Genomic DNA, 16,920 nt, shown 5'->3' with positions numbered 1-16,920 from the left:
TGTTAATTTATTAGTCGTCCTCGATCTCCAAATGATTTACTAGCCCTATTTCGATACCCAAGAGATCCTTACACCATTGAACAAGCAAGAGCTGGAGAAATATTTGAAAGGACACTACAACTAATTCAGGAACATGTACAAGATGGTTTAATGGTTGACCTTAATGGAACAAGTGAGTGTTTTTCTTTTACATACTGTAAGAGTGCATGACATGAGGTATTTAACCTCTTACCACCACTCTTCTCCATCTGAATTGTTGCTTCTCTATTGTGAATGTATATACAAGGTTTTATTTCCTGTGATCAGAGCCAGATTCCAATATATTCTGTGGCCCATTGTGTGACAACGGGTATGTGTGTAATTTAATGTCTTTTTTTCTTCTCTCTACTGAATACAGTGAGAGAAATATGTTATCCGCAATGCTTTTTCCATAAAATTCTGCCATCAAATGTGCAGTCAGAAGGGAGTGGGATACATGATTTTGCATAAGCAACTTTTTCCTTTTCCATTCTTTTCTCTTCTCATTTTTGCATCCGATGAGATTACTGTGTCATCTTTAACTTTTTGTAACATGTCCAGTCTTTAGCTGCATCTGCCAAATAACCATTTTCTGTTTCATGTTCCATTGCATCTGCACTCTATCTCTAATGTCAGTCAGCAGTTCTTGAATTCAGAATTGTTCTGTAAAATAAGTAAAAGTCAAAATAGATTTCTAAAAAATGGAGTGAATCATAGATTTTCTGTGATTGAAACCACTGGGTAAAGTATAAAAAGAAGGGGCCAGCTGCTTTCGGTTTTCTTAAAACTGGGGGATTAAATTATAAATACCAGTACAATCAGAAACACAAGGGATGTGAAAGGGGGGAGAGCAAGATGAAACTGCAGAAAATAACCAGAAGCAAGGATTGTGGTCTTCAAGATTAGGTTCACACAATTGATAACGACGTTAATCTCAAATGAAAGAAAATAAATCAGTCTTTCTTAAATCTGTCTTGCCATTTTGTTGGGAAAGCCCAAATAAAAATGGATGCTTTGGTATTTATAAAAGCAATATCAGTTTTTTGTCTTGGTGTTATGTACAAGCATCCAGTGTTTTAAACACCAAGCCTTGCTATATGTCAGGTAGAATCTCTAGGATGAGCCTAATTTGGATTTTTCTGCTTAATTCTAGAAGCAGCAGAAGTTAAAATTCAAAAGCAATTATTTAGTCATTCTTCCATTATCTGGCTGTTATCTATACTTCTGAGATAAGTTGCAAAGTATTTGATTTAGACTAAAATGTTAGAGAAGCTAAATGAAAGGGACAATAAACAGTCTAGTGCAGTGTTGGCGAACCTTTTCGGCACTGAGTGCCGAAATGGGAGCGCGTGGGCGCAGGAGCACCAGAAACCAGAAGAACAGTTCCCTGGTACATGTGTGTGCACCGGGAAGCTGATCTTCTGGTTTCCAGCATGCGCATGTGCGCCAGTCACCTGATCTTCTGGTTTCTGTCATGCATGCACACGCAAAGACTAGCCAGCTAGCCAGCGCACATGTGTGCTTCTGGAACCCGGAAGAGCAACGGGTGAAAACTGGTGTGCCCGGAGAGATGGCTCTGCACCCCACTTCCAGCACCCGTGCCATAGGTTCGCCATCATGGGTCTAGTGTTATTAACCAGATTCAGCATGTGAAAAGAAGTATCTTTTGCTGAATGTATTTCTTGTGTTTTGACTGTTTCTACAACTTAAAACTTAACTTCAGATTCTAGATTAGAAAATGTGGAAGATTTGTGAGCATCTGCTTTGTCAATTTGGAACATCACCAAATTGAGTAACATAAGCTTCCCAAGGATGTCTGCAGCTGAACAGATCATTTATGCAGTTATTTATCACATGATTGCATATATAAAAACCAAAGCCAAATTGTTAGAATATATTTGACTTGTTAAAACAAAATAAATGCATCTGGGCGAGACGGTCGCAAACCCCAATGTTTCCGGGTTTTGCGCCAATATCCCCCCGCCCAGGTGGTCCGTCCAAACTTTGGATCGGACCATAGCTGCCTCATAGGGGCAGCAAAGAGTGGGGGAGCCACCGGAGTGAACGGGGAGATGGCAAACTCCCCATAGCTCCGGATCTTTCCCCCCGACCCAGCGGGGAGGAATGCAGCGCCATAGTCCATCATGGCAGCTGCACCAAAGCCACGGCGGCTACAAGAGCGGGCAGGAGGAAAAAGTATCAAGAAACAAATTGTTGAAGTCGGGTGAGTGATGATCTCACGAAGAAAAAATAAGAATTAAAAATAGGCACAAGTTTTGGGGAGAACTTGTAGATTGGCGGCTAATTGAATAACAAGTGAAAGTGAAAGTCAATTTGGAGAATAAACATTCGGGAAGTGAAAGAGAGAAGATAGGGCCTGGAATGGAAGCAGAGCCCCATTTAAATAAAGAAAAGGAAAATAATTTTTTTCCAATTAACCAATGGTTTGGAGATTCTTGGAAGTCTTAATGGATTATTTTGGAAACTAAAGAAATAGAAGAAAAACGTAAAAGAAGCTATTGAACTGTTTTTTTATGTGAATATCTCAAATCCCTCTGTTTTAAATTTATGGAATATTCAAGATATCAATAGAACATAAGAATTTGGAAGATAAATAAATACAATTAAGGGGAAATCTTGGAAAATTGACCTCCACGTACCAAAGCATTTGAGAACAAAGGAACTTTATCACCAAAATGGCTAGCTATTATTTGTGAGCAGTAACTGTTTCAAAAGGAGACATCTAGAGGCAGAAGAAGACAGCTAGAGGATTGGTGTTGCTGGGACTATACAACAGCTTTAGAAGAGAGTTTCAGAAGGCGTGTCTTTGAACTATAGAAATTGAATTCCCTATTTAAATAAGACTCCAGAGGCAAAGAAAGTATGCAAGAATGGAGTAGCAGACTATTCCCCATGGAGAAAGTTCTGTGGGTGTGGGCATGCGACTTCTTTTTGAAAGGAACTTATGGCTGCCTTTATAATTAGAGGCAGAGGAAAATAGCAAGAGTCGAATAGCTTTCTTGTGACTATTCCCATGAGGATTGATGTCATTGGGACCACACAACAGTTTTAGAAGAGATTTCTAGATGGTGTGTCTGGATTGTTGATTTAAGCGGAGAATTCCTTACTTACGAAGAACTCAGTGGCAAAAAAAGAAAGTAAGAATGGAATAGTGGACTATCCCACGGAGAAGGCGCTGCTGATGTAGACACATGACATTTTTTTGAAAGGAATTAATGGCTGCTTTTAGAAAATTTGAAGAAATTTACTTTAGAAAATGTTAATATCTGTATTAAAATATGAGTGACAACTATTAATCTTCTCATAGTTCCCATCACTAATCTCTTTCCACTTATGACTGTATGACTGTAACTTTGTTGCTGGCAATCCTTATGATTTATATTGATATCTTGACCATCAATTGTGTTGTAAATGTTGTACCTTGATGAATGTATCTTTTCTTTTATGTACACTGAGAGCATATTTACCAAGACAAATTCCTTGTGTGTCCAATCACACTTGGCCAATAAAAATTCTATTCTATTCTATTCTATTCTATTCTATTCTATTCTATTCTATTCTATTCTATTCTATTCTATTCTATGATAAAAATAATTGAGGTTTTGGGAAATGGAGGGAAAAATATTAGAATAAATTGGGATAAGAGGGAAATGAGTGTTATTATATTGAAGAAAAAATGTTCTTTTTCTTGTTCTTACAAATAAGTAAGGTAATGAAAGGATTTGATAAAACTTCTAAGGAAATAGTTAATATTTGGGGGGAATAACCGAGGGAAATAATTAGTGACTACCCTTGCAAATGTTACATTTTTTGTTTGATATTAAAATGGATTAGATGGAAAATTTTAAATATGTGTTATTGATTTAGCGGCAGAGGAAGACGAAGGGAAGAATGAAATTGTCTATGTGATCTCTGGGCAGTTTTAAGAAAGAGATTTTAGATAGGATGACCTCTGATTAGTAATGTAGATATAAAGCTGAGAGTGGTGAAATTTTAAAATGTAAATAGAATTTATTAATGATGTTGAAGGGAATTAAGCATGGGGACTAGGCTTCATTTAAATACTTTCCTGAATGGGTTGAATTTGATTTATTTCTATAATCAGATTGTGTGCAAATAAATAATTGAATTTAAAGAAGAAGAAGGAAAATACATTGTATTAGACTATAACTTAGGTGAAACTTGATATGTTTAAAGATGTACCTGATCAATAATTTGTTCACAATGATTTTTTTTTATTATGCTTGTAAAAAAAAAAATTGGCAAAAAAACCAAAAACAAAATAAATGCATCTGTAGCAGCGCTATTTTTTTAAAAAAATATAAATTAATGCAATTTCCTTATTAAATAATCACTAACATTATTGATGTTAATGTATAATCCTGGTAAAAACTAATTTCAGGTTTAATACTGTTCATTTATTACCTCATGATAGCTAGATTTTAAATTCCTCTTCAGTCTTCATCATACCCATTATGCGTACCCAAGCACAGTATAAGGAGCCTCATAACAAGATTTGCTTGGCAATAGGGTTATTAACTCCAGGCAGAAATCCTTTACATATAAGTAAAGTTGTGGATCAGTAAAGATCTCGCCTATTTTTACAAAGGGGGGGGGATTGAGGAGGCAGCATTCTGTCCAGGAGTTTTTACATTGGCAACATTTCCTAACACATTCTTCCAGTAATTTACTTAACAGTCAAGAAATTAATCTTTGCTGCAAAAATATTTTTGAATCCCTTTTTTCTGGCCAATTTCATATCATTTTTGAACAGTTTTAGCAGAGTAGCAATTTTATAGGGCACTGTTTTCACTTTGACTGTCAGCTAGTTAAATAATTTTGATTGATCCGCCATAGTCTTTGAACCAATAAATGAATTACATTAAGTAATGCCTTTCAGGATATCATCGGAAGTAGAAATTAAACTTCAGCATTTTCATACTGGCTTGCAAACTTAATTTACACCCCAATTTTTTATTTATTTTTCTTACTCATTTCCTGTTATTGTAGAACTAAAAGACCTTAAAATACAGAACGCCTGCTCAAGGTGATCTTTAGCCAGTCATTCTGTCTGCTTAATAAACTGATTAAAATGGCATGATGTTTGTATTTGAGGTTTTTTTCACTACTTTTAATAGCATTTTTTGATTGATTTGATTTTTATCCTGCCTTTATTACTTTATAGTAATAAACTTATAACTTATTTTTCTCTCCCGTATCTGTTTCAGGCTATCACTATAATGATCTGGTGTCCCCGCAGTACTTGAATCTGATCGCTAACCTGTCAGGCTGCACTGCCCATAGGCGTGTGAATAACTGTTCAGACATGTGCTACCATCAGAAATACAGAACGCACGATGGCACATGCAATAATCTTCAGCATCCAATGTGGGGAGCCTCTCTAACGGCCTTTGAACGAATGCTGAAATCAGTCTATGAAAATGGTTTTAATCTGCCAAGGGGCATCGGACCTAATCGACATTACAACGGATATACGCTCCCAATGCCACGTTTGATATCAACTACGTTAATAGGGACTGAAACAATAACTCCAGACGACCAATTCAGTCATATGCTAATGCAGTGGGGCCAATTCTTGGATCATGACCTTGACTCCACGGTGGCTGCCCTAAGCGAAGCCAGATTTTCAGACGGTCAGCATTGCAGTTCAGTTTGTACCAATGACCCTCCTTGTTTCTCTATTATGATCCCACCTAACGATCCTCGGGTCAGAAATGGAGCACGGTGCATGTTTTTTGTACGTTCCAGTCCTGTGTGTGGAAGTGGCATGACCTCCCTTCTCATGAATTCTGTCTACCCACGAGAGCAGATCAATCAGTTGACCTCGTACATTGATGCATCCAATGTATATGGCAGTTCAGAGCACGAAGCACAAGAGGTCAGGGACTTGGCAAGCCACAGGGGCCTCCTGAGGCAGGGCATTGTGCAGAGATCCGGAAAACCTCTCCTTCCATTTGCGACTGGCCCTCCAACAGAGTGTATGAGGGATGAGAACGAGAGCCCAATTCCCTGCTTCTTAGCTGGAGACCATCGAGCCAATGAACAACTGGGACTCACCAGTATGCACACACTGTGGTTTCGGGAACACAACAGGATTGCTACTGAATTACTGAAGCTGAACCCACACTGGGATGGCGATACAATATATCACGAAACACGTAAAATTGTTGGTGCGGAGATGCAGCATATAACCTACAGCCACTGGCTGCCGAAAATCCTGGGAGTGGTAGGTTTGAAGATGTTGGGTGAATATAAAGGTTATGATCCCAATGTTAATTCCGGCATAGCAAACGAATTCGCAACTGCAGCTTTTAGGTTTGGACACACGTTGATCAACCCCATCCTCTATCGGTTGGACGAGAATTTTGAAACTATTCCGCAGGGCCACATCTCTCTCCATAAGGCTTTCTTTTCCCCATTCCGGATTGTAAACGAAGGAGGCATCGATCCGCTCCTTCGAGGGTTATTTGGCACTGCTGGAAAGATGCGTGTGACTTCTCAGTTGTTGAACACTGAACTGACGGAGAGGCTTTTCTCCATGGCACGAGCGGTAGCTCTAGATCTGGCTGCCATGAACATTCAGAGAGGGAGAGATCATGGAATCCCACCATACCATGAATTTAGAGTGTACTGTAATCTGTCTTCCACACACACATTTGAAGATCTAAAAAATGAAATAAAGAATCCTGAAATCAGAGAAAAACTCAAACGGTAAGCTCCCCATGTCAATGCTATTTCTATTGGTAAGTTACTGAGATGTTCTAACAGAAAGGGGAAGCTATTCATGCCAGAAGTGTATGATGTATATGTGAAACTTCCCATATATTGGTTTCATACATATATTTCAGAAGGAGATCCAAATCCATTTTTTATTATATTGGGTGAAGGTTTTAATCTTCTCATGTACAGATTGAATAGAATAGAATTTTTTATTGGCCAACTGTGATTGGACACACAAGGAATTTGTCTTGGTTCATACGCTCTCAGTGTACATAAAAGAAAAGATCATCAAGAATTCTAAGGTACAACACTTAATGATAATCATAGGGTACAAATAAGCAATCAGAAAACAATATCAATATAAATTGTAAGGATACAAGCAACAAAGTTACAGTTATACAGTCATAAGTGGGAGGAGATGGGTGATGGGAACTATGAGAAGATTAATAGCAGTGCAGATTTAGTAATCGTTTGACAGTGTTGAGGGAATTACTTGTTTAACAGAGTGATGGTGTTCGGGAAGAAACTATTGTGTTTAGTTGTTCTGGTGTGCAGTGCTCTGTAGCATCGTTTTGATGGTAGGAGTTGAAACCGTTTATGTCGAGGATGTGAGGGGTCTGTAAATATTTTCACGGCCCTCTTCTTGATTCGTGCAGTATACAGGTCCTCAATGGAAGGCAGATTGGTAGCAATTGTTTTTTCTGCAGTTCTAATTATCCTCTGAAGTCTGTGTCTGTCTTGTTGGGTTGCAGAACCGAACCAGACAGTTATAGAGGTGCAGATGACAGACTTATGTCATCTTATTGTCCTTGACTTATAACCACAACTGAGCCCAAAATTTCCATTGCTAAGCAAGTCAGTTGTTCAGTGAGTTTTGCCCCATTTATATGACCTTTCTTCCCACAGTTGTTAAGCAGATCACTGCAGTTGTTAAGTTAGTAGCGCAGGTGTTATGTGAATCAGACTTGCCTACTGACTTTGCTTGTCAGAAGGTCACAAAAGATGACCACATGATCCTTGGACACTGCAATCATCATAAATACATGCTAGTTTCCAAGAGGCCGAATTTTGATTGTGTGACCATGGGGATGTTGCAATGGTTGTAAGTGTGAAAATCAGTCATAAGTTACTTTTTTTCAGTACCATGGTAATGTCAGTCACTAAATGAATGGTTGTAAATCAAGGACTACTTGTACTATAAAAGCAAAGAGGTAATTTCTCTGCTTTCTGAGCTGCATTGTTTACCAGTAAATTTCTGGGTTTGAGATTGGTGATTACTTATAAAGCCTTACATTGTTTGACCTAATTCTTTGCAGGACTGTCTGTTTCCTGTAGTATTTGCCTGTCCTATATAAGACAGACTTGATCCCTGTAATTAAACATGTCACCTAGAGGGACCCAGGGAGCAGGTCTGCAATGTGTCCCCTGAACAGCATCCATATCCAGAGATTAATTTGGTCTCCACCCGGCTCTTCTTCCAGTTAACATTAAAAACATGGCTCTTTCTTCAGGCCTTGGGTAGCATGTCTGGTGTTTTCCTTTAGGTTGCGGGGGAAGGGGGATTGCTAATTTCACTGCTCCCTTGGGCAATTTTCCTTCTTATATAACATTTTTCCTGTTTGTAGTTTAATGAAGCTGTTCAGAGTCCTTTTGGGAGTTGGACGGCCTAGAAATTGGACAGATAAATAAGTAAACCGTGCAATTTCCAAAGAAGATGCTGCATTGCTGGTCTCCTCTCCCACCATCCAAGCATGTCCTTGACCTTTCTAAGGGATCTAGGAAATATTAACATTTGCAGTTGAAGGGCCTACGAATATAAATATCTCTGTCCGCAAGCTGTCAGTTTTTTTTTCAGGAGGCTGAATACAAACATTTAAGTCCGCCAGAAATCCATGAAGTTACATTAAGTAGAATTTATTACTGAGCAGCTAAGAAGTCATGATGAAAAAATTCTAATAACTGCCACATGTCCAGTGCAAGTGTGGTTCATATAAAGAATGGTCAAATTTTTTGAGCCTTTTTCTCCTCCTCCTCCTCTCTGTGCATAAGATTATGTGACGTTTATCTTATTTAAACAAAGACTCTCTTCTCTTTTGGAGATAACTGTTTTTTGTTTTGGTAACAGCAACATCTAGACATCCAATTGTTTATTTTTAACCATGTAAGAACTAAATTTCAGATAAGCTTTCATATAACAGATGTTTACCCTAAAATTAAGGGCCTTAATTCATGGTCAATGGGAGATTTAGATAATCAACTCATTCTTCATTGTAGCTCTTTTCTCTAGTTTTCATAATATTTTCCTGGATTTGAAAGAATTCGGTAGAGTATATTTTTTTGTTACTTATTTTCTTATACATGACAGTAAGTCAATACACATCCAATATTTTATTATAAAATCATTTTTGAAAGTTTAAAAAAAATCAAACTATTTCCTGAGATTCTAAATGGAAAACAGTTCATAGTGTGTTCACATTTGGATGGCTATATAGTATACAAGCTTTACATATGGAGAATGATAGTGTACAGATTTTGCCAGATGTTTTCCTGGATGAAGTAAGTTACCTACAGAGAAAGTTCCTTGAACCAACCAAAGTTTATTATGTTGGATATCATATTCTGTACCAGCCATTCAGATGTACAGAACCATGTTTTGGAAATCAGTTTATACTGTATAAGATTGATCCTTCTTTACCTTTTTGAAAACATTTTTAAAAAGCTAGAGAGCCCACTATTTTTTTCTACAGTATGCAGTTAATCTCTCTCTTTGAAGACAGTTGCATTCTACGCAGGATCAAATATAGTCTTTCTGTAATATGTGCAGAAAACACTGACTGCTTGTTTTGAACTTCGTAGATTCAGAACTAAATCTAGTGACCACTGTTTCAGATTAACTCATAGCAAATGTGGCAAGTAAAAATTCGAGCAAAAAGATATAACAAATCCAAAATAATATCTTTTAGTTGTAGATTTTAAAATTCAATATAACACTTAATTCATACTTTGGATCATCTGCAATCATTTATTTTTCTTGTATAGATTATATGGTTCACCACTGAACATAGATTTATTTCCTGCTCTTATACTAGAAGATCTAGTTCCTGGAAGCAGGTTGGGACCTACACTGATGTGTCTCTTGAGCACACAGTTTAAACGTCTCCGAGATGGAGACAGGTAAGTTTGGTATAAAACTAGTCATTCTACACTTCGAAGAGTTCCAGTCAGAAGATAACAACCTAGAACCAAACATACAGCAACAGTGAGCAATCCTTCCCTTTGCAACTCACACTATCTTTTTTTTTTTATTTGCATTTATATCCCGCCCTTCTCCGAAGACTCAGGGCGGCTTACACTATGTTAGCAATAGTCTTCATCCTATTTGTATATTTATATACAAAGTCAACTTATTGCCCCCAACAATCTGGATCCTCATTTGTGAAGGGCCATTTCTTCACAAGTATGCCACAGGAATCGGCAGCAGAGAAGTCTCAGTATTTAGAAGTATATATTTTACTGTGTGAAGTGAATAGCAATAGCAATAGCACTTCGACTTATATAACGCTTCATAGTGCTTTACAGCGCTCTATAAGCTGTTTACAGAGTCAACCTATTGCCCCCCTGAATCCTCATTTAACTGACCTCGAAGGATGGAAAGCTGACTCAAACTTGAGCCGGTCAGGATCGAACTCCTGGCAATGAGCAGAATTAGCCTGCAACACTTCATTCTGACCATGTGCCACCACACTGTGTGTGCAGGATTTAGGATTACATGGAAGCTTTTGCATGCAAAGCTCTCGTTAAGAATACCTTGTTACATGCCATTATATTGTCATTGTGGACATTGATGCTTTGCTGCTCAAAAGCATGATAGAAGGCATAGTGAGGCTTAGCAACTCATTTGAGTTATCGATGAGGTGTTTAGATTTATTCAGATAATGCCAAAAAGCATGTCTCAACTAGAAAGATGGTATGTTTTTTAAAATAATTTAGAACACTTTTTCAAGAACTATCAGAAACAGTAACGATATATATATAGAGAAAAAGGCAGTATAATGAGCAATTCTGCCATTAAATACAACCCTACTTTAAATGGTCTGTTAATGTGAATATATTCCTTCCTTTTCTTAGTACTGAATCCTTTTCTGTTACCCTGGATACTGACTAAGAATTTATTCTTACTTCATGTGAGACTACAGGTTATGGTATGAGAACCCGGGTGTGTTTACTCCAGCTCAGTTGACTCAGATCAAGCAGTCGTCCCTTGCAAGAATTCTCTGTGACAATGGGGACAACATAACCAGAGTGCAACGTGATGTTTTTAGAGTGGCCGAGTTCCCACATGGTTATGGAAGCTGTGCTGAAGTTCCTAAGGTGGATCTCAGGATGTGGCAAGACTGCTGTGAAGGTATAAGCGATACATATTCCACCACTCCTTCTTTTTTTCTTCTTTGAAAAAGCAAGGCTTACAGGTTTCAAATAAAACAACATCGGGAAATGCAGGAAGTCCTCGACTTACGACTGTTTATTTAGTGACCGTTCCAAGTTACAACGGCACTGAAAAAAGTGACTTACGACCATTTTTCACATGACCGTTGCAGTATCCTCATGGTCAAAATTCAGATGCTTGGGAACTGATCCATATTTATGACAGTTGCAGTGTCCCGGGGTCATGTGATCCCCTTTTGTGACAAGCAAAGTCAATTGGGAAGTCAGATTCACTTAACGTCCATGTAACTAACTTAACTACAGTGATTCACTTAACAACTATGGCAAGAAAAGTCGTAAATTGGGGCAAAACTCCCTTAACAAAGGTCTTGCTGAACAACAGAAATTTTGGGCTCAATTGTCGTACATTGAGGACTACTTGTATTTAACATCCTGTGTAGGCAAGTCTGATAAAGTTAGTTATAAAATTGTTCTTCCCATTAACTGTCAGGCTTCTTCTCTCCATGCCCAGATCTAATTGATTGTTCTTGTCTTAGAGGAGACCTGATTTCACATCTCCCTTGAAGGTTCCTGGGAGACCTCCTGGATGATGTATTATAATCCCTACGTAAACCACTCATTGTATGATGTAGATGTTTCCTAGGTGTTGTGCATGTAAACAACACCATTTCAATCTGAGGCGACATGTTAGTTCCCATTGTCTTGCTCTTTAAGCTTCAGCGAGTTTACATTTCTGAGATAGAAACGTCTAGGACATGGCAGAGTGTATCAGCCAAACCTAGAAACACATACCTCAAATAATCTGGCAGGAGTTTGTATGGAATTGGGTCCTTGACCTAGCAGCTAACTTCTCAAATAAAAACTTTAAAAGCCTTTATCTTTACAAACTTACAAGGGCAATCAGTGAGGAGTATTGAATACAAATAGGAGAGTAAACTATGGCTGCTTGTTAGCAGACGAATGAAGTTCTTGATCCAAAAATGATAGTTAATATGCACAGAAATTGTCCTTTTTTCTGCCTCTCTGATTTCCGAGGTATAAGAGACTTTAAATCCCATGTGATTCCACAACTTCTCAACATTTCTCAGGAGCCTCATTTCCTAGAAAAAAATAGACCAATGTTGTTGCTTACTTCATCTTTAGCAAGCGTTCCCCATAATTATGGGGGAGGTATGTTTTGATGTTCCCTGGGTGGGATAAAGTTATGGGAAATATAGCAGAATCATAGCACAGGTTAAGACACCCACCCCCCACTCTTTTGAACAAGGTCTGAATTAGAAGAGGTGTGAACTCAATTTAAAAAGCAGCCAAGTTCCTTGAACTGGGAAAGTTTTAGAGTGCTTTAAATTTGCTAGTTGGATCTGTCTCTGGTGGCTTTGGTTTGTTCTTTAGCAATCGGTAAAAACTACTCACCATTATGAGATGAAGCAAATACAGTTCAATGTATAGCTAGCTGTTGTGTAATGACAACAGCTTGAGAGTGGTTTGAAAGTGTGTATCTATAGCTGTGACTATCTAATACCTACATATCTTTATCCGATTGGAACAATGAATTTGTGATGAAAATTATTAACTAGATTATTTGTGTGTGAAAATATACTACAATACAAATTTCTGTGAACAAGCACTTCCTAGTTTAGTATAATTCAAATTCCACAGTTTATTCAGTTATGCTGTATTTATGCTTGTGTTTGTAAAGTAGATGATATCTGTTTTTATTATTTCCTGTTTCTTTACTCCTAAATATTTTTCCAGGTTCAGTATTAAAGTATGATTTTTTTAAAAAAATATTTCGTCTTTGGAACATTTAAGCAAGTGCCAGCTTAAACATAACAATACAGAGACAAACACACACAGGAACTTTTCTTCTGCATAATAATCAAACCAGAAAACGGTCTATTTCTGTGTGATAGTTGGTTAGTATTTCCAGCTTTGTCTAATTTTTGTCTGTGACCCTGACAAGTACTCTGTCTTCTGCTCAACATCAAGAATGTCTAACTAGGTTGATCTGTGGTATGAAAGCCTCAAGTTTCTGCTTTCATGTCACAAATCTACCTAGTTAGACATCTTTGACGTTTGCTCAGACTTCTGACTACCCAGAACAGTGCTGTCAGTGGAACATTTTGATGAACAAACCGAGTAAGAGAGAATTTTTTTTCTCATAGAACAGAATTTTTTTTGATTTCCTTGAAAATATTTTTCTCCCCATCCAAGAAGCTTCTTCAGTCCTCATCTTGGATGACAAACGAAACATTTTTAAGGAGAAAAGCAAAATGACCAGTTGCCTTTGGGAAAAGCACCTTTGGGACTGTGGAATTATAATTGCAATAGGATGAAGAAAGTGATATTCAATCCTATCTTTTGAACACATTCTCATTAGTAAAAGTTGAGCATTATACTACAGTGCCTTTGGCATACAAAGTTGCTACAGAAAGGGCAATAGTATCAAAAGCCATTGAAGAGAAATTTTGGGCTCAATTGTCGTACATTGAGGACTACTTGTATTTAACATCCTGTGTAGGCAAGTCTGATAAAGTTAGTTATAAAATTGTTCTTCCCATTAACTGTCAGGCGAGGAGACCTGATTTCACATCTCCCTTGAAGGTTCCTGGGAGACCGCCTGGATGATGTATTATAATCCCTACGTAAACCACTCATTGTATGATGTAGATGTTTCCTAGGCGTTGTGCATGTAAACAACACCATTTCAATCTGAGGCAACATGTTAGTTCCCATTGTCTTGCTCTTTAAGTTTCAGCGAGTTTACATTTCTGAGATAGAAACGTCTAGGACATGGCGGAGTGTATCAGCCAAACCTAGAACACATACCTCAAATAATCTGGCAGGAGTTTGTATGGAATTGGGTCCTTGACCTAGCAGCTAACTTCTCAAATAAAAACTTTAAAAGCCTTTATCTTTAAGAACTTACAAGGGCAATCAGTGAGGAGTATTGAATACAGATAGGAGAGTAAACTATGGCTGCTTGTTAGCAGACGAATGAAGTTCTTGATCCAAAAATGATAGTTAATATGCACAGAAATTGTCCTATTTTCTGCCTCTCTGGTTTCCGAGGTATAAGAGACTTTAAATCCCATGTGATTCCACAACTTCTCAACATTTCTCAGGAGCCTCATTTCCTAGAAAAAAATAGACCAATGTTGTTGCTTACTTCATCTTTAGCAAGCGTTCCCCATAATTATGGGGGAGGTATGTTTTGATGTTCCCTGGGTGGGATAAAGTTATGGGAAATATAGCAGAATCATAGCACAGGTAAAGACACCCACCCCCCACTCTTTTGAACAAGGTCTGAATTAGAAGAGGTGTGAACTCAATTTAAAAAGCAGCCAAGTTCCTTGAACTGGGAAAGTTTTAGAGTGCTTTAAATTTGCTAGTTGGATCTGTCTCTGGTGGCTTTGGTTTGTTCTTTAGCAATCGGTAAAAACTACTCACCATTATGAGATGAAGCAAATACAGTTCAATGTATAGCTAGCTGTTGTGTAATGACAACAGCTTGAGAGTGGTTTGAAAGTGTGTATCTATAGCTGTGACTATCTAATACCTACATATCTTTATCCGATTGGAACAATGAATTTGTGATGAAAATTATTAACTAGATTATTTGTGTGAAAATATACTACAATACAAATTTCTGTGAACAAGCACTTCCTAGTTTAGTATAATTCAAATTCCACAGTTTATTCAGTTATGCTGTATTTATGCTTGTGTTTGTAAAGTAGATGATATCTGTTTTTATTATTTCTGTTTCTTTACTCCTAAATATTTTTCCAGGTTCAGTATTAAAGTATGATTTTTTTAAAAAAATATTTCGTCTTTGGAACATTTAAGCAAGTGCCAGCTTAAACATAACAATACAGAGACAAACACACACAGGAACTTTTCTTCTGCATAATAATCAAACCAGAAAACGGTCTATTTCTGTGTGATAGTTGGTTAGTATTTCCAGCTTTGTCTAATTTTTGTCTGTGACCCTGACAAGTACTCTGTCTTCTGCTCAACATCAAGAATGTCTAACTAGGTTGATCTGTGGTATGAAAGCCTCAAGTTTCTGCTTTCATGTCACAAATCTACCTAGTTAGACATCTTTGACGTTTGCTCAGACTTCTGACTACCCAGAACAGTGCTGTCAGTGGAACATTTTGATGAACAAACCGAGTAAGAGAGAATTTTTTTTCTCATAGAACAGAATTTTTTTGATTTCCTTGAAAATATTTTTTTCCCCATCCAAGAAGCTTCTTCAGTCCTCATCTTGGATGACAAACGAAACATTTTTAAGGAGAAAAGCAAAATGACCAGTTGCCTTTGGGAAAAGCACCTTTGGGACTGTGGAATTATAATTGCAATAGGATGAAGAAAGTGATATTCAATCCTATCTTTTGAACACATTCTCATTAGTAAAAGTTGAGCATTATACTACAGTGCCTTTGGCATACAAAGTTGCTACAGAAAGGGCAATAGTATCAAAAGCCATTGAAGAGAAATTTGCAATTGCCATATCTCTCTTCCTATAAATTCAGACGGGGTATCTGAGGGCGGTCTTGGTGATGTTGTTTGGGATGAGTTTGACCCTGTGACTCCCGAGGACATGGACAGGTTGCTGGGTAGATTGAATGCCACCACGTGTTTACTGGACCCGTGCCCCTCCTGGCTGGTGCTGGCCACTCAGGAGGTGACACGAGGCTGGCTCCAGGGGCTTACGAGTGCTTCCTTGTTGGAGGGAGTCTTTCCGGCCGCCTTGAAAGAGGCGGTGGTGAGGCCCCTCCTCAAGAAGCCTTCCCTGGACCCGGCTGTTTTGGGTAACTATCGTCCGGTCTCCAACCTTCGCTTCGCGGCGAAGGTTGTAGAGAGTATGGTGGCATATCAGTTTCCCCTGCACCTGGAGGAAACTGTCTATCTGGACCCGTTCCAGTCCGGCTTCCGACCGGTTACAGCACTGAGGCGGCTTTGGTCGCGTTGGTGGATGATCTCTGGAGGGCCAGGGATGAGGTTATTCCTCTGCCCTGGTCCTATTAGACCTCTCAGCGGCTTTCGATACCATCGACCATGGTATCCTGCTGCGCGGTTGGAGGATTGGGAGTGGGAGGCACCGTTTATCGGTGGTTCTCCTCCTATCTCTCCGACCGTCGCAGACGGTGTTGACGGGGGCAGAGGTCGACCCGGCGCCTCACTTGTGGGGTGCCGCGGGGTCGATTCTCTCGCCCTTCTGTTCAACATCTATATGAAGCCGCTGGGTGAGATCATCAGTGGCTTGGTGTGAGGTACCAGCTGTGCGCTGATGACACCCAGCTGTACTTTTCACACGGGCCACCCCAATGAAGCTATCAGTGCTGTCCCGGTGTTTGGAAGCCGTCGGGTCTGGATGGGGAGAAACAGGCTCAAGCTCAATCCCTCCAAGGCGGAGTGGCTGTGGATGCCGGCATCCCGGTACAGTCAGCTGAGTCCGCGGCTGACTGTCGGGAGCGAGTCATTGGCCCGATGGAGAGGTGCGCAATTTGGGCGTTCTCCTGGATGCACGGCTGTCTTTTGAAGATCATTTGACGGCCGTCTCCAGGAGAGCTTTCCACCAGGTTCGCCTGGTGCGCCAGTTGCGCCCCTTTCTAGACCGGGATGCCTTGTGCACAGTCACTCACGCCCTTGTGACGTCTCGTCTGGACTACTGCAATGCTCTCTACATGG

The 16,920-nt window shown here is 39.0% G+C and overlaps 1 protein-coding gene across 3 annotated transcripts in view; it reads left to right on the top strand.

Annotated features, from left to right (window-relative positions):
* The window catches only part of PXDN (peroxidasin), a 107,070-nt gene that overhangs the window by 78,012 nt on the left and 12,138 nt on the right, over window positions 1-16,920 (top strand). For 2 of the 3 annotated variants that reach the window (XM_058177772.1, XM_058177763.1), the window contains 4 exons: window positions 15-172; window positions 5,268-6,771; window positions 9,820-9,954; window positions 10,977-11,185. In XM_058177772.1, coding sequence (XP_058033755.1) covers window positions 15-172; window positions 5,268-6,771; window positions 9,820-9,954; window positions 10,977-11,185 — 2,006 coding nt within the window. Of the gene's footprint in view, window positions 1-14; window positions 173-5,267; window positions 6,772-9,819; window positions 9,955-10,976; window positions 11,186-16,920 lie in introns of those variants that run through there. The other variant, XM_058177780.1, reaches the window with a different exon arrangement.

This window comes from Ahaetulla prasina, chromosome 1, assembly GCF_028640845.1.
Source record: "Ahaetulla prasina isolate Xishuangbanna chromosome 1, ASM2864084v1, whole genome shotgun sequence".
NCBI lineage: Eukaryota > Metazoa > Chordata > Lepidosauria > Squamata > Colubridae > Ahaetulla > Ahaetulla prasina.
The sequence above is the reverse complement of the archived record's forward strand: the minus strand, read 5'-3'. Positions and strand labels throughout refer to the sequence as shown.